This window comes from Aedes albopictus, chromosome 2, assembly GCF_035046485.1.
Source record: "Aedes albopictus strain Foshan chromosome 2, AalbF5, whole genome shotgun sequence".
Taxonomy (NCBI): domain Eukaryota; kingdom Metazoa; phylum Arthropoda; class Insecta; order Diptera; family Culicidae; genus Aedes; species Aedes albopictus.
The window spans coordinates 514,592,111-514,612,136 of NC_085137.1; the positions used below are offsets into that span (position 1 = coordinate 514,592,111).

Consider the following 20,026-nt stretch of genomic DNA (forward strand, 5'->3'; position numbering starts at 1 on the left):
ACTAGAGTCTGAAGTAACAAGTTCTACTAAAAGCTCTAAAGTAATAGTAAAGAGAAATGATAGTTGTTTAATATGTTTTGCCTTTCTCGTTCACCTAAGTGAACTGAAAGGCTACATGTTCACTCAAAAAACGAATTTTCGGTAGTAGGCTCTGAGGGTCAAGTCACATATACCAATCAACTCAGTTCGACGAATTCAGATGATGTCTGTGTGTATGTATGTGTGTGTATGTATGTCTGTGTACAAAAAAGTTCACTCACTTTTAAGGCACTTCCCATTGGCCTCGGCTGCGACCCATTATAGCTTATTATAGGAATTTTACCGCATTGTTCGCTATTTAAAATGGTTCGGATCGGTGAAGGCGTTCCGGAGTTATAGTTTATATGGTCACATATAAAACTGAACCAAGCCCCATCATGTGACACATCAAACTGCGTCGATTTTTGTAACCTTTAGCATGGTTGGTAAATTTTGTGCGGAAATCAACACTTAGGACCGAAAATTCTACGATGTCGGCCCAACATTCAAGGTGGCGGCTGTATAATGGAGTTTTAAGTCCTAGAACCATGCAACATGGGTATATTTTGTACGGGGAAAATGTCTGCAGTCCAAATATGGCAATCTGAATATCCAAGATGGCGGTCTAAAATCCAAGATGGCGGGTCCAAATTTAAGATGGCGGCAGTATAACGGAGTTTTATACTCTAAAACCATACAATAGGGGTATATTTTGTATGGGGAAGATGTCCGGAGTCCAGAAATGGCACCCAAATTTTCCAAGATGGCGATCCAAAATCCAAGATGGCGATCTAAAATCCAATATGGCGGCTCAAAATTCAAGACTGCGGCAGTTTTAGACCCTAAATCCATGCAATATGGATACATGTGGTATGGGGAAGATGTCTGGAGTCAAAAAATGGCGACCACAATATCCAAGATGGCGGCTCCAAAATCAAGATTAAGGCTGTTTAATGTTGTTTTAAGCTCTTAATCCATGCCATATGGGTTTATTTGATATAGGGAAGAAATGTGGACTACATAAATGGTCACCAGAATATCCAAGATGGCGATTGAAAATCCAAGATGGTGGCTGTTTAATGGAGTTTTAGGCTCTAAAATCATGCAATGTGGGTATATCTGGTATGGGAAAGAAGTCTGGAGTCCAAAATGGCAACCAGAATATCCAAGAGGGCGGACTTAAATCCAAAACTGCGACTCAAAATTCAAGATAGCGGCTATTTCTTAAGAGTTTGATGCCCAAAAATGCTAGATAAACGATATGATTTCTGGTGCCATGAAATGAATTCTCGTTTAACGTATGAAATTGCGATATTTATCAACATGTCACTTGAGTTATGTTGAAATATGTTATCGAAGGCACGAGAAAGGCGCCATCACCGCTAATTGGGTTAATTAGTGTTTTTACATGATACTGAAGCTAATTTGTGTAGTAATCATTGAAACCAAACTGGCCATAAAATATTGGATAAAATGAGATAAAAGTTCGATAAAACCCTTTTCCTTTATATTTTTTTATGTCGTGTTTTTAGCAAAAGTTGTTTTATTTTTGTTGGAGCATGTAATCTGCATAACACGGAATTTTAGTATCTGTGTTTGATAACACATAGCAATGCAAGATTTCATTCACATTAGAAAGAAGATATGATCAATAATCAATCTGAACTCCGCGCAAAACAGTCTAGTAGTCGTTGTATGATGATGACCATTGTCATGGCAACTGAAGTTGGGATAGTTCATAAACCTCGGCGTAGTATGTACATGATTTTGATGGTTAATTGAGCACAACCTAGGCTATTATCGCTTTTTTCGCCACATGAAGTGTTTATAATGCTGATGGCTGATGTGCGTAAGGTACAGTTATCAACTGGTGAAAGTGTCATAATGGTCGTTCAAAGTGTTGCTCTTCTGCTACTGATCGCTGGAACAGTTTTGGTTGTTAATTAGAAATCATATCTTGTTGTGAGAATGATGCTAACACATCTTCTATCTTTTCGCATCTCTGCAGCTAGTATCAGCTGATCCGAATCCAGCGTGTATGAAACTTCCAGATGTAAAAGGGCTAAAAGGAAGTCGTGTATGCATAATTTCGAATTTTTGCACTGACAGGTCATTTTTTCAAAGGTGGTCTGCCATGTCTTTCAGTCTTGCTGTACATTCCCACGTCTGGCGGAACTTAAATCTATGGAAGAATGCTGGAAAGAGATTACGTCTAAGAAGGAACCAGAGATGGTTAAACTATGTGTGAGTTACAATATGCATAACTTTTCGAAAACTATATCATTAACATGGAATCATGCTTAATATCCCAATTTTCAGAAACCACTACAATGCATGTTCAAGCGATTCAACGTGCTGAAGGCAAACGACACCCTGGACCGAACAGCCGCCGAACGGTATTTGGACAATCGACTGAAAAACAGCACCGAGTGGCTCAAGCTGACCAAGTCGATCCTGCTCGATCAGTGTATGCCAATGGTGGAGAGGGATTATGCCAAAATGGTGCAATTTTTCCGAACGAACCGAATGGAACTGCCGGAGCCGAGCCAATGCTCACTGAAGCCAATGTTTGTGGTCATCTGCTTTTCTGCGATGGCGTTTGCGGTAAATTATCCTTGAGTGTTGCTTAAACAATTGAAGTATTATTCAGATTTCTTTGTTTTTTTTTCAGAAATGTCCTGCATCATCTTCAAGTCAAAGTATGTCAACTAATCACAGGCAGATAGACATATCACTTGAAAGTCGTGGTTTAAACTAATGAGATTTTGAGTTTGACTCACATACATATATAGAAGCTGGATTTGAAACAATTATAAATCCTAGGAACATTATGGAATGAAGTTTACCATAACTCGTAATCATTGTTTCAGGCCCGATCTGTGATGAGTGGAAGAAGTACACCAACACTTGTACTGGAAACGCCGAGGATATCCTTCAAACATTCAAGCTATTGGATAGAATGCCTACTGGTAGGTACTTCAGAAGATTGGACTGTCATAGATAAATTTATACTAATCATTTACCAAGATGTCGTTTTTTATTTGTAAAATTGCTCTCTAATAGGTGGAAACAAAACCCAACCCCGCACAACGGAGCAGCCAAAATTAACTACAGGACGGAATCTAACAACAACGTGAATTTGAAATAGTTACAAGCAGTAGGTCGAGCGAACAATGAAAAATTCACTTCCATCAATATTGAGTGATTCGGAACATGAAGCCGTCGTAGTCGAATCACAATTACAATAATTTGAAATTATTTTATTTTGAAATACAATTGATTTTATGAGTACTAGAAAGTGATGATTATACATTTTAAAAGATCTCTTAATCAGTGATACTAGAAAAACCTCATCCCAAAAACAAAACGTTTATGATTTTTCCGTAAACGTAAAAAATATCAATTTGCAATTTTTCTTGAAATTATATCTAGAATCTTACAAAAATAACTCCAAGAGTTTCTGCCCAGATCCCACCGAAACTCTTTCCAGAGAAATCTCCAAGAACTCAGGAATTTCACTAATATTCTAGACCTGATCGGAACTTCTTGAAGATATTGCAGAAAACTTTTCCAACAACTCACTTTATCTGCAATGAAGCAACGCAAAGATAACCGTACACATTGTAGTGCTACTCTGTGATTGAAATCTCTTTATCTGTAATGATGCATTGAAAAAGCTGAGAAATGTGTCTACAATGTCAGACACAGGTAACATGATACTCCAACCGAACTCACAAGCCACAGTGACATTGGCCTGCTTGCGATCACCAACAGTGACCCGGAATGCACCCGTATTACAACGGGTATTACCACCAGTGTAATTTTCCGGAGGAAACCAGTAGAATTCATGGCGAAATCTCTAAATAAACCCGTGTATGATTTCTTTACCGGATATTTTTTTTTTTACTTTTTGAGGGAATCAGTAGTAAAATTTCCGAAGAATCCCTTGGAAATGTTTCTGAAAACTACATGAAGAAGTTTCTGAAGAAATCTCTAAGGGATTTGCTTAAGGAATCCGAAGAGAATTTTTTGAATTATAATCAAGAGGAATTGCTGAAGTAATCCCAAGAGGAATAAAAAAAACACAAAAAGGAATTTCTCAAAAAAAAATCTTGAAGGAATGTTTGAAGCACTAATTTTGAATTTTCCAATAAAACTTTTCAATTAAACTTTTATCTGAAATAATCTTCCTTTCTCAGTGATATTTTTTAGAAAATCCCTAAAGGAATTTCTGACCAAACTGTAAAAGAATCTTTGTGAAAAAATCCGAAGGAATTCCAAATGAATTTCGGAGAGAATCCCTGGACGAATGTCTTACAAAATCTCTGATAGAGTTGCTAGCTGCAGAAATAGATATTCGTATGCATGCAAGGATGTTCTCGGTCACCTCGCAATCGTTTGACTATTTTTTCCATAACTCAGTTCAAAAGCCTAATATTAAAATGTGGTGTTCGGCAAACTAGTAGATTATCGTTTTTCCTACAATTATCACCAAGAATGCCATATTCTTACTCAAATATTTACGGCGTAAAAGTGTTAGTACCACCTACTTATACAAAACGATCGGATTTTTTTACCGTTTAGTAGGGGTAGGTGATACAAAAGCTCTCACGCCGTATATTGCTAATCTAGAGAAAACTTTCCATTTTATAGTCACTACAGCTATCAAAATACGGAATTTTTCATGGGTATCATCGACCTACCGATGTCTTGGATACGACGTCGATGATCATTCTTTGTTGTGGTTTTTGAAAGCATTTAACCTTAGAAGAATGCTGTGATATTGATGTATGTTTCAATGATAGGATGATATTCATGGCTGTGGTAGGACTTTGACAGCTGCGGTAGAACTTACAGCTACCGCAGAGTGGAAATGTTTCTTAAAATCCACAATATATGGGAGTTAAAATATAGCTTCCATGGTGATAATTATGGAAAATGCAATAATCTACAAGTTTTCCGAATGCCACATGTCAATACTAATACTATGTTTCGTATGTAGAAAAATATCGTATAGACGTTTATTTCACCTTTAGGAGGAGACTTTTCCAAGTACAAAAAAACAAACAATCGCAAGCATTGATAGACTTATGTTTCTGAGATCTCAAAGAAATTTGAAAACCAATACTTATTAGCAACTTTGCTACATTCAACTTTTTTTTTATCGGAAGAGCTGGTTGCTCTAGGAGTAACATGGAGTAACCTAGATTACACAACAAGTTTCAATGTAGTCCCAATGGAGTTACAGATGTGTTAAGGGGATTTAGGGACTTGAAGAAGTCTTTCAGAATGGTTTACGCAGGTGTCAGGCCATTCGGCCGAAGGTCATTAGGCCGAATGGTCATCAGGCCGAATGGTCATTGGGTATTCTTCTTGCCGTTACGTCCCCACTAAGACAAAGCCAGCTTCTCAGCACAGTTATTAACTGAGAGCTTCCTCTGCAAATGACCATTTTGCATGTGTGTATCGTGTGACAGGCACGAAGATACTTTATTGATGCTGAATCTACTGATATTTACCCATGAATTTTTCCTTCTTTTAAATATAGGCTGTTCTTTCTAGTTTCATTGTTAAACTAGTTTTTGGCAAAAATTGATAGAAAAGGTAAAAACAACGGCTAACTTTCAATTCGTCCTGATGACCATTCGGCCTAATGACCATTCGGCCTAATGATCATTCGGCCTAATCACCCAGCATCCTTTCAGAATGGTTTACGCAGGGAGTTTCAGGGTGTTTCATAAGGGTGTTAAAATGGATTTCTGGGGTCTTCAGGAGAGTTGACGGGAAGGTTTCTTGGTGTATTTCAAAAGCTTTCAGAGGATTTCTGGGGGTTTCATTGGATTTTAAGAGGGTTTCGGACAGGCCTCAGTGAAACTTTGGAGGTTTAAATGAGGTATTCAGAGGGCTGTTGGATCAGAATAAATTGCCATAGAAGTCCAATGTCATGACCAAGAAGAAAGGTGTAGCCGATGCAGCACTGTGACCCTCATGTAACACTTTGCAGCGTAAACGTATCTCTTCCACCACCCTCGCCATGTGCCTCTCCCCGTTTCCACTGGCTGCTTTGATCCTATCGTTTTCCTTCAATACACCTTTGTGCTTACTGTGATCGACTCGGTTTTAGTTTAAACTAGCGGTCCCGGCAAACTTTGTATTGTCTCATAGGCTCAGACTATTAACTTTAGTCCTATTCAATGGCACAGGTACTCGAAGCTAATGCATAATGCTCTTATCCATTTGTTAACCGATCAGTCAGAGCAAGATGCAGCAATTATGAGCAAATTCAACCTGGGTCGTTGAACAGGACTATTGTATCATTACAATGATTAAATTTTCAATTTGTTCAGTAGAAAAAAAAGTTTATTTATTTGGTATGCAATACGGTATCCATATGGTATGTCATATTGATGTCAATACTATTCAATTGCGCTGTATGGACATCCTTTGGTAATTTTGGTTTTTAACTCAACGCATCCTTCACTTTTATCCCAAATTGCGGCGGGGCAGCTCTGTAAAAATAGAAACATAAATAATTTGAATCTAATTAAGCACAATTGAATGTCAAACCTCAAACATCGTCAGTTCTACACAGTCCAGTAAAAAGTGTGAAGCAAAGCTGCAGGTCGTGTTTTGTTTGGATTCCTTCTCGATGACTGCACCAATCCGCCCAAGGCACTTATCCAAAACAGTTCCAGCAATGGGTTTGAAATGCTGATCGCCACTAATCCTACCCATCAGGATCTTCTTGGCTAACTCTTTGTCCAGGGCCCCATTTTTGAATGTCCCCAGTTCTCGAGCTATGCATTCTGCCACACACTATTTGACGAGAGGAAAATGAAACAAATTACCATTATTGGTTGGCAAGCACATGACTCAGATACTACCTTGATAGCCTCTTGTTCATTCGTGGTCTTGTTATGCTGCGCAAAACATCGCTGAACCATCGCTTCGTCGGAGTCTATCAGAACATCGGGAATTTTGCAACAATCGTCGGCCCGTTTGGTGGTTTTCAACTCAAAGCAGGACTTATCCACGGGCCCATCTTGACCGGATAACTATTTCAGATAGTGTGCCATATTAGTAGTAGATTCCAATAAATGATTTCATTAAACACTTACATATCCCACTAAGAACGACAGCACAATAAACCACGGATTTAGCATTGCAATGCCTTCTGCTCCAAACTATCGAAACTGGAATGAGGAATGATTCGAATCCGCTTGCATTTATTTAGATCCAATGCATCGCTTCTATCGCTTGGGAAAAAAAGTTACGTAATACAGGACAATGTCGATCATTATATAGCAATTTTCGTTTGTAAACATAGTTTTAAGACAATCGTTTGAAGGTCATCGTCAAATATTTGTAGTCATTCAGAACAACAATCCACTACGTTTTTCGGCGAGAGTGACAAATTGCAAATTACTGAACTTAGTGTAGTAACATGGTTTTTATCTGGTGTATCAAGAACAAGGTTTAAATTATGTAAAAATTTCTATACATTCTTTTCCTTCATGTATTTGTACAAACATTTTTTAAGGAATTCCTTGAATATTATCAGAATTTCCCCCACGTGTTTTTCTGTAGAATTTTCTCCAAAGATTTCTTTATAAGATGCAATTTTAACAGAGATTCGGAGTTTCTTATGCTTTGCGGAGCTATTATTGCGAAGCTTCTTATCTTAAAAAAAATTCCAAGAACTTTTTTTCAAAATATTTGTTGGAATTCCTCCAGGGGTTCTTTCAGATATTGTTCCATATATTTAGAGAAAACCTTCAGGAAGTCCCTCTGACGGTTTCTGCAGAAGTTCCTCCAGGAATTCTCAAGGATTTATTCAGACCTTTCTTAACGGAATCTTTTAAAAGTTTTTCAGGAACTTATCCAAAGATTCTCTCAACAATTTCTGTACAAATTATTCCTTAATATTCCTTGGCATATTTCCAGCATTTTTTTTTCTAGAAATTCTTCTATGAATATCTGTAAAAGACTCTTCAGTCCTGCCGGAAGATATTCTTTCGAAGTTTCAATTAAAATATTTTTCAGTAATTTTTCCAGTGGTTTCCTAAAGAATTCCTCCATAATTTTTATTTTGTTCCTGCAGGTTCTCCTGCAAAAATTTCTCCAGGCAGTAAATTCTCAACCAATTTTTCCATGGAATTATTTCCATAAGGTATTTCAGAGATCTTGTACCGACTTTTCGAACCCTCTAAGCAGAATACCCTCTATGAATAAGTGTAATCAGTTTCGTACCTTTTAATTCCGCCCTATGTTGCTTATCCTTTGACAGATACGCGTATTTCGACTACCACTTGTAATCTTTCTCAGTGTCAGTTATCCACACAGTGTCCACACAGTGTGGATAACTGACACTGAGGAAGATTACAAGTGGTAGTCGAAATACGCGTATCTGTCAAAGGATAAGCAACATAGGGCGGAATTAAAAGGTACGAAACTGATTACACTCATTCATATTTCAGAGAGTTTCTTAAGGTAGGGTTTCATCCAGGAATTCCTCCGAAAATAACTTAAGAAAAAGCTTGAATTTTTGTAATGAAACTCCTTCTGAAATTTTGAAAAATTGCTTCTAAGAATCTCCAAAGGTATCGCCAGGAGTTTTCAAGATATTCCATCAAGCAATCCTTCAGAAATTTCTTCAGGAATTCTTTCAAAAAATATGCCAGCTACTATAACTGCAATTTCTGAAAAAAAAAACTTCTCACAAACCCCTAGAGAAATAGCAGAATCTCGAGGAATTTTTGCAAGGTATTCTTGGAGGAACCCTTGGAAGAAATTCCGAAGGAATCCCTGAAGAATTTTGAAAAAAAAAAGTTTTCGTGAAATTTCATAGAAGCACTTTTAAAGTAAGACCTTGTCCAATATTATTGAAGAAATTCCTTAAATTCTGAGGAAGTTTCTTATGATATTTTAAAATGTATTCCCAAAGGAATTACAGAAGAATTATTAGAGAAATCTTTTTATAAAAGTCTGGGAGGGATTTCTAGAAGTAATCCTGGAGCAATCTGTAGACGAATTTTTGAAAAAAAAAAACCCTAATTAATCCACCTAGCGGTGATGGCGCCTTTCTCGTGCCTTCGAAAACACATTTCATGAAAACTCAAGTGACATGTTGATGAATACCGCACTTTCATACGTTAAACAAAAATCCGATACATGGCACCATAAATCATATAATTTATGTAGCTTTGATGTTTGAACCTCAAACTCTTAAGGACATATATGAGCGAATCCAAAGATGGCCGTCATAATAACTGCCTTGCAAATATTGGATCTCGTCATCTAAATAACAAACAGAGCTGAAAAAGCAATGAGTAGCCTTGCTCAATCATGATTAACATTGAGTAGCATTTCCGTTTTCGGGCGTTTTGTGGATGCAAAACATGCACCTGGACGCTCTCCCATTTCACCTTAACAAAAAGCCGCTATCTTGAATTTTGAGCCGCAATTTTGGGTGTAAGCCCGCCATCTTGAATATTCTGGTCTTTATTTTTGGACTCCACTCTTCTTCCCTATACCAGATATACCCATATTGCATGGTTTCAGAGACCAGAACTGCAATGAACAGCCACCATCTTGAATTTGGAGCCGCCATCTTGGATACCCTGGTCATTATTTTTGGAGCCCAGAATTCTTCCCTATATCAAATAAACCCATATGGCATGAATTTAGAGCTAAAAAACGCCATTAAACAGCCGCCATCTTAAATTTGGAGCCGCCACCGTGGTGTTTGGGCCATCATTTTGCATATTGCGGTCGTAATTTTTGGACTCCAGACATCATCATACCAAATATACCCTTATTGTATGGTTTAGGGCCTAAAACTCCGTTATACAGCCGCCATCTTGAAATTGGAGCTGCCATCTTGGATTTTAGACCGCCATCTTGGATATTCTGGTCACCATTATAGGACTCCAGACATCTTCCTCATACCAAATGTACCCATATTGCATGGTTTAGGGCCTAAAACTCCGTTATATCGGCTTCCATATACAACATATACCATTATTGCATGGTTTTAGGGCCTAAACTCCATTGAACAGCCACCATCTTGAAAGTGGAGGCATCATCTTGGATTTTAGACCGCCATCTTGGATATTATGGTCGCCATTATTGAACTCCAAACATCTTCCCCATACAAAATATACCCATATTGCAAGGTTTAGGGCTCATAACATCCATCCAGCCGCCATCTTGAATTTGGAGCCGCCATTTTGGATTTAAGACCGCCATCTTGAATTTTGGACCGACATCGTAGAATTTTCGGTCTCCTGTGTTGATATCCGCACAAAATTTGTCAACCATGCTGAAGGTTACAAAAATCGCCGCAGTTTGATGTGTCCCATGATGGGATTTGGTTTAAGTTTATATGTGGCCAGTTCTACCGGTGCTGGTCCGGATCACTCAAATGGCCATAACTGCGGAACGCCTTGACCGATCCGGACCATTTTTAATAGCAAATAATGCGTTAAAATTTCGGTTCGATTCGAGCTATAATCCGAAAAATCAGCCAATGGGAAGTGCCTTAAAAGAGAGTGAACTTTTTGTACACAGACATACATACACACATACACACATGCACACATACAGACATCATCTCAATTCGTCGAACTGAATTGATTGCTATATGTGACTTGATCCTCCGAGCCTTCTATCGAAAAATGCAGGAATGCCTAGAGAAGCGTTTGTAAAGAACGCTAGGAGGAAACTCTTGAGATATTTCTAAAGCAATTCCTGTTATAATTCCTCAGACATACTTCAGAATAAATTCCTTAAAGAATCCGTGGAGAAATTCTAAGGGTTGTCCTTGGAGGAAATGCCAGAGAAATGTGTCTTTAGAAACATTGAACTGTTTGAAACTGTTTGAACTCTTTCAGGAATCTTTGGATAAATTTCTGTCTTAACCACTGGAAGTAATAATACAAAAATCTCTGAAGAAATTCCTGTTCAATTTTGAATGAAATGGATAATTCTTGATCAAATCTCTGGTGGATTCTATGAAGAAATACCTGTACAGAATTATATATAATCTCTGGAGAATTATATAGAATCTCTCTCTTACTTGCTAAAGAACAATAGAAATAATTTTTGAAAGAATCCTTGACGAAACTTTCCTGTAGAAAATTCTATAGGATTCCCTGTACAAATTTCCGAAGAATCCCTGGGAGCATTTCTAAGGTATGTAATCCATGGCGAAACTTCAGAAGGGTCCTATGGTTATCTTCCTGAAAGTATTAACAGAGGAATTTTTGGAGTAATTCTTAAAAAAATCTGTGAAGGAAACCCTGGAGAATTTTCGGAAGGAAACTTTGGATGTATTTCTGAAGGGGTATGTGGAAGACAATCACGAAACGCGACGCGAGATGAGACACGGCACTTATGGTTCTTACAATCGTCAAAATGATTAAAAACTTACCTTAACCGACATTGTCCCGTCGAAGTCGGACATTGTCCCGTAGATGGGCTGAATCGAGCCCGAAGCCAGTCGGCTTTAAGGTAAGTTTTTAATTATTTAAATAAATCTAAATAAATAAATTATTTTGACGCTTGTAAGAACCATAAATGTCGTGTCCTATTTCGCGTCGTGTTTCGTGATTGTTGTGTTTGTTCGTTAGCACTAAGTACACAAATTGAAAATATGAGGAAGATTTTCTGAAAAATCCTTGCAGAAACTTTTGGCGGAATCCTGAACTTCTGATTTTTTGCATAAATCACTAAAAACATTTCTGATGAAATCGGTTGATAATTTCTGTAGAGAATTCTCCTGCGGATTTCTGAAACAAAACCTATAGAGGAATGGAAGCTTTTCAGGAGAAGTTCTTGAAAAAATTGTGATGAAAATTATCGAAGAATTTCTGAGGCAATCCATTGAAGATGTTCTAGAAGAACTTTCAAAGGAATTCAAGGACAGTTTTTTGAAAGAAATTCCTGTGAAGGGTTTTCGAAGGAATTCATGGAGAAATTTCAGAAGCACTTTAAATTGGGATTAATGAATAAGTTCTCAATTTAATTTCTAGAGTAGTCTGTGGGAAAAAATGTGGAAATTATCTTAATGGAAACTAAATTTGAATTTTCTAAAGAAATGGTTGGAAAGATTTCTAAAGGAATACTCAGTTAAATTTCCGAATGCATTCCTGGGAAAATTTCTTTCACATTCAGTGGAAGAATTTCTCAAGCAATTGCAGGAGTAATTCTTGAAGAAATATTTTTTACAGACATCCATGGAAGATTTTTTTTTTTATTTTTGGATGGTTTTCTTAACGAATCCTTATATGAATTTTTGAATGAATTCTAGAATTTCAAAAGAAATTACTGAAAGATTTTTGAAAAAAAAACATGGTGGAATTTCTAAAGAATTCCTTGAAAAATATTTGTTTTCTTTTTTTGGTATGGCTTTAACAGTTGCTCCTTGAATTCTTGCAGGAATTTTTCCAGACGTTTTTCTCGGAAACTGACGAAATTCCTTGCAATAAATTCTCGTAAAAATTCCGAAAGGTACACCGGGGCAAGTTGAAACGGGTGGGGCAAGATGAAACAGCGGGCTAACATGATGTTTTCTAATGATGACAAACAGTTTGATCACCATAACACATAGTTTTTGATTGAAACCATCTTTTAGCGAAGGATAAATTTTCAAATTGTATAGAAATCTATTTCAAAACTTCGTGTTTCATCTTGCCCCACCCGTTTCAACTTGCCCCGGTGTACCTTAATGCGAAATCCTGAGTAAATGTGAGAGTAATCCTGGGGCGTAAATAGATAAATTCCAGGAGGAAAATTTGGGCCCTTTTAAATAAATCTTGGGAAGAAATCCATGGCAGCAATTTCCCAGAAATCACGCACAAAACCCTGAAGAAGCTGTTGATAAGTCATCCCAGAAAACCGAAAACAATAATTCCTGAAAAAAACTTAAATTATTTTGGAAGGGAGCTGGAAATTCTGAAAGCATTTCGGGAAAACCTCTGAAACAAATTCTGAAAGGCGTTGCAGTGGAGATCTCGTGAAAAGCTCCTCCGAAATCTCGAAAACACTTCTCAGAAATCTAAGAAGGAACACTGGAAAAATCTGGACGCAAATCCGAGAGAAAAAACTCTGGATGGAGTTATGGGAGGAACTCCAAAAGATATTCAATTAACAAATCTCCGATAATTCTCCAAGAAAAACAAACATTGATAAATTCAAGAATGAACTTCGAAGAAAATCGCGGGAAAAATTCTATGAAAAAATGCAAAATAATTAAAAGAAGGAGCTTTAGTAGATATCCAAGAAATTCAAGAAAGAATCTTAATCGAAGATTCTGGATTCTGAAATTGTAAAAATGTAAAAATTTCTTCGTTATTTCAATACTTCAACACAATGTGTCGAAGAATACCACTATGTTGGACAGTGGGGACCAGCACCCGACATCTATAGGCTGTACTTAATAGTGTCAGTTTTCTATACGTAAGACAGCTCCTAGAATGAGGCACAGGTAAGCATGCTTGCCTCTTTTCTAGCCTGCGCTAAACGGTAACTCTTAAATCTCTCATGAGTAGCTTCAAAAACATCTCTTAGAATTTATGGGAAACTCCTCCAAGAACTGTTTTAAGACTTTACGAATTTCTTCATGAATATCTCCAAAAATTGCTCGAAGGATTCCTTGAGATTTATTTCTGGTGTCTTTCAAAAATATTGCCATCATATTTTTTAATAAAAATCTTGCATGAATTACTTTAAATTTGTTTCAAAAATTTCTCCAACGTTTCCTTCTGCAATTCCTCTTGAGATGCCTCCAGATAAATATTTCATGGCCTTTCTCAGAAATTCCTCCACAGATTCTTTCGGAAAATCAGAAACCCTCAAACTCCTCGATAAACTTCTCCAAGCAATATTTAAAAATCTTTCATGAATTTCTTAAAAAACTGCACCAGGAGTTTCTTCAGAAAATCTTCCAAAGATTCTTTGGAAAATTACTTTATCAATTCCTCCATAAACTCTTGCAAAAATTATTCTATAAATACTTCATGGAGTTTTTTGAGAAATTCTTCCAAAGGATTCCTGATTTAAGTGTTTAATGGATTCCTTCAGAAGTTTTTCCAGGACTTCGTTCAGAAAATTTTCTACAGGTGAGGTTAAAAAATGCTCCAAAAGTTCCTGTAAAACTCTCATGACACAGCTTTTTAGTAATTTTTCTAGGGATTTTACTGTACATTTCTCAACTAGTTTCATAATACAATTTTGCAGGGATTCCTTCTGGAATTCATACAGGATCACGAACCCTTCAAGAATATTTCCAAAAATTCCGTCTTCCATCTTATTGAAAATTCTCGAAGGAATATTCTCAGAAATTCATGCAGAGATTTCTTCTTGAATTCCTCCGAATATTTCTGTGTGCATTTTCCAATAAACTCCTCTAGGATTGCATCCAAGAATTTCTCCAGGGCTATTTTAGGACTTCTTTCAAAAACTTCTCCAGGAAACATTTTTTAGAATTTCTGCATGAATAACTGTAGAAAGTTTTTCTAAGAATATTCAATATTCAATAATATCAGTATGTTTCTCCAGATATCCTTATCTGTTTTACAGGATAATATTAAAGCGTGAAAGTGCTATCATTTTAGCTTTGATGATGGTAATTTATACATACAGAGCTATTTGTTAGCCCTTATAATCAAAAGTTTCGCTTGTCATGAAAAAAAGAATAAACGAAAATCGAGATCAATACAGTTCAGTTTAAACCCAACTATCTGTTTGCATCCCACGTATTTCGACTTAAACTGTAGAGTACTCTTCTGTGTCTCGTACCGAGATTCTCAGCAAGCTATTTACCGCAATTGATATCTTGTTTGAAGTGTGTACGTACACATGGTTAGCCTTCGGATTTTGAATGGAAAACATATATGATATTTTATATATCTGCTCAAAACGCTGTCGACTTTCACAAGCAAAGTTCTCATTGAACAACTTTAAAGTGTTTCTGAAATAGCAAAGTATGGACAACCTCGTTTCAGTTTCTCTTTAAGCTCTTCGCAACCATCACCGCCGTCCCATACACCAGCAGGACATTTCTGAAACAAATCGAACAACTGCTAGAATTTCACATTCCATCATCTATTCCACCTCACCTCAAATATCCCCGAATGCACGCAGTCCAGCAAAAATGCTGGTGCAAAGTGACATGCTGCTCCAGTCTTGTTGCGATCAAGGGCATCAATCTCAGATATACGGTCGTAGCATTTATCGAAGACTCCTTCTAAGACGGGTTTCAAGTTCAGATCGCCACCAATTGTGCTTTCGAACACCAACCGAACGTTTTCCTTGACCAATTTGTTATTCTTGTAGGCACCCAGTTCTCGGGCGACGCACTCCGCTATACACTTGATTGGAAGGACAAAGAAAATGGTGAATATTTACAACTTTTTTGATGTTACTGTAGTCCGTAGTAATACCGTTACGCCTTCTTGTTCGTTTTCTTTGAATTTCTTTTCATCGTAACATTGCTTAAGTAATGCTTCATCGAACGATCCTGGGATATTGCAGCAGTCATCAGCCCGTTTGTTAGTTTTAATCTTAAAACATGTTTTATCCCAAGTAGAATTGTACGTGGTGACCTGTGACAATGATTCCAACATAAAAAAGCTTAACTATGTAACACCATCTCTTAGATAATGCACTAACAAAGCCTACGGCAAATGATAGCACGATGAACCACGGCGTGACCATTGTAACACCTACTAGTTTCGAAGGCCGTATGCTTGTCTGAACTCCATCATTTATTCAAAACCGCATAGCGTTCGAAACAGCGGAATTCATTAACAAAAATTAAGATAATCGCTGACAAATTTAAAATGTCATTATTTTCAATTTCCGTCACGGTTGGTGAACAACACAATCGATAGTAGAATTATCAGACAATTGAATGTTCTAAACCAACAAGAAGCTTTAATCTTTATTTGTTCAAATTTCACAAGGACGCAATAGCAACGAATGGGCATCCTTCGAGTAGTTTTTCCTTCAGCTCTTGACATTCAGCACCGCCTTGCCACAGTTGCGCTGGACAATTCTGAAACAGCCGCGTCTGGATACAGTTGAGCAGCAACATAGGCACGGCACTGCATTTCGATGGGTTCGACTGATCATGGGCCACATAACCTGACAGTCCGCTGTAGCACTGCTCGAAAACGCTATCCATGATCGGAACGAAGTGAGCGACCGATCCAATCCGGGCCGTGTACAATTTCAACGTTGCTTCGCGATCCATCTGATTGTTTTTGAATACGTTCAGCTTCTTCGCGATGCATTCCACCAAACACTGTTGGGAGAGGTGTTCTATTAATTCCTAACGAATAATAAATGAATCAGTTATGATATTACCATATATTTCTCCGTATCACTTGTAGCATTACTCAAAGAAGTCAAGCAATCAGACACCATCTGACTGCTGTAAAACCTCGGCATCAAACAGCAATCGTCTGCTTTTTTAGATGTAGTGGCCTCGAAGCAGGAACGCAGAAATTCACTGCAATGGACTGATATCTGTGGACAACAATTCCCTAATTTAAAAACTGGCATTAGCGAACATTTGACGATTCATCTTACCGTGAGACATGAAAGTACAAATATGTAGCAATTTAGTTTAAACATTGTAGAGAGTTGAAGCAGGTGATGACCGTTTCAAATGAGTGACAATTGCTCAGCTTTGATGGCTTTATACCAAACATGGTACTTTCTTTAAAGCATGACAAACGCTGATGGTGTTATCAACGAAAGTCGATGTGGTTTAGAATTTATTTTGGCCTCGAGGCATGTTTGTGTACTTGTAAGTTTGGATAAAAACATGGTGTTTTGACTAGTAAACCTTGATAAGTGGAAAACGGCTACAAAAATCAAGTAGTGGTGTCTACAACATTTCAGAAATGATAGGAAATGTCTCTGCTGTCGCGTTCAATGACGTGTTTTAGTTTGCTGCCGTTCTACGCATAACTGACCCAGGTTATTTGGGAATAAATATAGATGAGGTTAGGAGCATGCTACATAAATATATCACATTTTTTCTAGAGGCACTTTTAAAAACTCCACTGATCAACCGGTGAATAATATTCACTGGCGTAGCTGGAAAGGGAGCCAGACAAACCAAGCATCGCTTATGGTAGCCCGGGGCAAGTTGAAACACGGGGAAAGATTCATCACATATTACACTAAAACCCCAATTTACGCTCACTTCTTTTGCGCCAAACTCAATTTGCGCCCCCCGATTTACGCACTAATGGGGCACGTTCGGTGTAGTACTAGATTTGTAGTAATGAGCTGAATTTTAGTATGGTGAGAAGGTCAATTCTCCGTTTCTGCAATGAAATGGTTCAAAAAGCGTGGGTATTATGATTCCTTGCCTAATTTGATGATGTTTGAGCAAAAGTTTGGGTAACTGTGTTGTTGAAGTTGCATGAAATGAATAATACAACAACAAAGTTACCCAAACTTTTGCTCAAACAGCATCAAATTAGCCAAGAAATCATAATACCCACGCTGTTTGCACCATTTCATTGCAGAAATGGAGAATTGAACATCTCATCATACAAAAATCCAGCTCACTACTTTCAATCTAGTACTTCACTGATTGCCTCCTATTGGGGTTTTAGGTATTCGGGAACAAGTAACATGTAATACATATGATACATAGAGGGTTAGGGTAGAGGGTAGGGTAGATGGTTAGGAGGATAGGGTAAAAGGTAGGGTAGAGGGTTAGGGTAGAAGGTCGGGTAGAAGTTAGGGTAGAGGGTAGAAGAGAAGGTAGGGTTGATGATTAGCATAGAGGGTAGGGTAGAGGCTTATTGTAGAGGATAGAGTAGAGAATAGGATAAAGGGTTAGAGTAGAGGGTAGGGTTGAGGGTTAGGGTAGAGGGTTCAAGTAGAGAGTAGGGTAGAGGGTTAGGGTAGAGGGTAGGGTAGAAAGTAGGGTAGAAGGTAGGGTAGAGGGGAGGGTAGAGGATAGGATGGAGGGTTTGGAAAGGATGACACGAGATGAGATGAGAGATGAGACGAGAGATGAGAGGATAGATGAGATGAGAGATAAGATGAGACATGAGATGAGAGATGAGATGAGAGATGAGATGAGAGATGAGATGAGAGATGAGATGAGAGATGAGATGAGAGATGAGATGAGAGATGAGATGAGAGATGAGATGAGAGATGAAATGAGAGATGAGATGAGAGATGAGATGAGAGATGAGATGAGAGATGAGATGAGAGATGAGATGAGAGATGAGATGAGAGATGAGATGAGAGATGAGATGAGAGATGAGATGAGAGATGAGATGAGAGATGAGATGAGAGATGAGATGAGAGATGAGATGAGAGATGAGATGAGAGATGAGATGAGAGATGAGATGAGAGATGAGATGAGAGATGAGATGAGAGATGAGATGAGAGATGAGATGAGAGATGAGATGAGAGATGAGATGAGAGATGAGATGAGAGATGAGATGAGAGATGAGATGAGAGATGAGATGAGAGATGAGATGAGAGATGAGATGAGAGATGAGATGAGAGATGAGATGAGAGATGAGATGAGAGATGAGATGAGAGATGAGATGAGAGATGAGATGAGAGATGAGATGAGAGATGAGATGAGAGATGAGATGAGAGATGAGATGAGAGATGAGATGAGAGATGAGATGAGAGATGAGATGAGAGATGAGATGAGAGATGAGATGAGAGATGAGATGAGAGATGAGATGAGAGATGAGATGAGAGATGAGATGAGAGATGAGATGAGAGATGAGATGAGAGATGAGATGAGAGATGAGATGAGAGATGAGATGAGAGATGAGATGAGAGATGAGATGAGAGATGAGATGAGAGATGAGATGAGAGATGAGATGAGAGATGAGATGAGAGATGAGATGAGAGATGAGATGAGAGATGAGATGAGAGATGAGATGAGAGATGAGATGAGATGAGAGATGAGATGAGAGATGAAATGAGAGATGAGATGAGAGATGAGATGAGAGATGAGATGAGAGATGAGATGAGAATTGAGATGAGAGATGAGATGAGAGATGAGATGAGAGATGAGATGAGAGATAAGATGAGAGATGAGATGAGAGATGAGATGAGAGATGAGATGAGAGATGAGATGAAAGATGAGATGAGAGATGAGATGAGAGATGAGAGGATAGATGAGATGAGAGATGAGATGAGAGATGAGATGAGAGATGAGATGAGAGATGAGATGAGATGAGAGATGAGATGAGAGATGAAATGAGAGATGAGATGAGAGATGAGATGAGAGATGAGATGTGAGATGAGATGAGAGATGAGATGAGAGATGAGATGAGAGATGAGATGAGAGATGAGATGAGAGATGAGATGAGAGATGAGATGAGATGAGAGATGAGATGAGAGATGAAATGAGAGATGAGATGAGAGATGAGATGAGAGATGAGATGAGAGATGAGATGAGAGATGAGATGAGAGATGAGATGAGAGATGAGATGAGAATTGAGATGAGAGATGAGATGAGAGATGAGATGAGAGATGAGATGAGAGATAAGATGAGAGATGAGATGAGAGATGAGATGAGAGATGAGATGAGAGATGAGATGAAAGATGAGATGAGAGATGAGATGAGAGATGAGATGAGAGATGAGATGAGAGATGAGATGAGAGATGAGATGAGAGATGAGATGAGATGAGAGATGAGATGAGAGATGAGATGAAAGATGAGATGAGAGATGAGAGATGAGATGAGAGATGAGTTGAAATGAAATGAGAGATGAGAGATGAGATGAGAAATAAGGTGAGAGATTAGATGAGAGATGAGATACAGTAGTTCTCAAGCTGGGGTCACGGGCCATGCTCTTTTCGCAAGAACCTTAAGGCCGAGGAGAAAGGAGTGAATATTTGTAGGATTATGCATCTCAAGGGGTATTTATTACAATGCTCTGGTGTTGTAAACATCAGGGGTTTTCAAACTGGAGTTACGGGCCATGCGAATTCCTCAGCAATCTTAAAG

General features: G+C 38.0%; 4 protein-coding genes across 4 annotated transcripts; 1 reads left to right on the forward strand and 3 right to left on the reverse strand.

Annotated features, from left to right (window-relative positions):
* The first annotated feature begins 1,755 nt into the window (after nt 1-1,755).
* LOC109409808 (general odorant-binding protein 68-like) lies at nt 1,756-3,304 on the forward strand. Its single transcript, XM_029871704.2, has 7 exons — nt 1,756-1,953; nt 2,027-2,095; nt 2,164-2,262; nt 2,338-2,622; nt 2,690-2,717; nt 2,889-2,987; nt 3,082-3,304. Exons 1-7 carry the CDS (start codon nt 1,849-1,851, stop codon nt 3,153-3,155), a joined length of 759 nt encoding a protein of 252 aa, XP_029727564.1. The 5' UTR covers nt 1,756-1,848; the 3' UTR covers nt 3,156-3,304.
* Nucleotides 3,305-6,350: 3,046 nt separating this feature from the next.
* LOC109412816 (general odorant-binding protein 67) lies at nt 6,351-7,291 on the reverse strand. Its single transcript, XM_029871703.2, has 4 exons — nt 7,137-7,291; nt 6,903-7,073; nt 6,586-6,834; nt 6,351-6,527 (listed from the first exon to the last, which is right to left on the reverse strand). Exons 1-4 carry the CDS (start codon nt 7,179-7,181, stop codon nt 6,435-6,437), a joined length of 558 nt encoding a protein of 185 aa, XP_029727563.1. The 5' UTR covers nt 7,182-7,291; the 3' UTR covers nt 6,351-6,434.
* Nucleotides 7,292-14,573: 7,282 nt separating this feature from the next.
* LOC109412817 (general odorant-binding protein 67) lies at nt 14,574-15,880 on the reverse strand. Its single transcript, XM_019686429.3, has 4 exons — nt 15,691-15,880; nt 15,462-15,623; nt 15,138-15,389; nt 14,574-15,080 (listed from the first exon to the last, which is right to left on the reverse strand). Exons 1-4 carry the CDS (start codon nt 15,733-15,735, stop codon nt 14,979-14,981), a joined length of 561 nt encoding a protein of 186 aa, XP_019541974.2. The 5' UTR covers nt 15,736-15,880; the 3' UTR covers nt 14,574-14,978.
* Nucleotides 15,881-15,948: 68 nt separating this feature from the next.
* LOC109412818 (general odorant-binding protein 67-like) lies at nt 15,949-16,656 on the reverse strand. Its single transcript, XM_019686430.3, has 3 exons — nt 16,612-16,656; nt 16,387-16,548; nt 15,949-16,324 (listed from the first exon to the last, which is right to left on the reverse strand). The coding sequence occupies exons 1-3, from the start codon at nt 16,654-16,656 to the stop codon at nt 15,977-15,979; spliced, it is 555 nt and encodes a 184-aa protein (XP_019541975.2). The 3' UTR covers nt 15,949-15,976.
* Between the last annotated feature and the right edge of the window lie 3,370 nt (nt 16,657-20,026).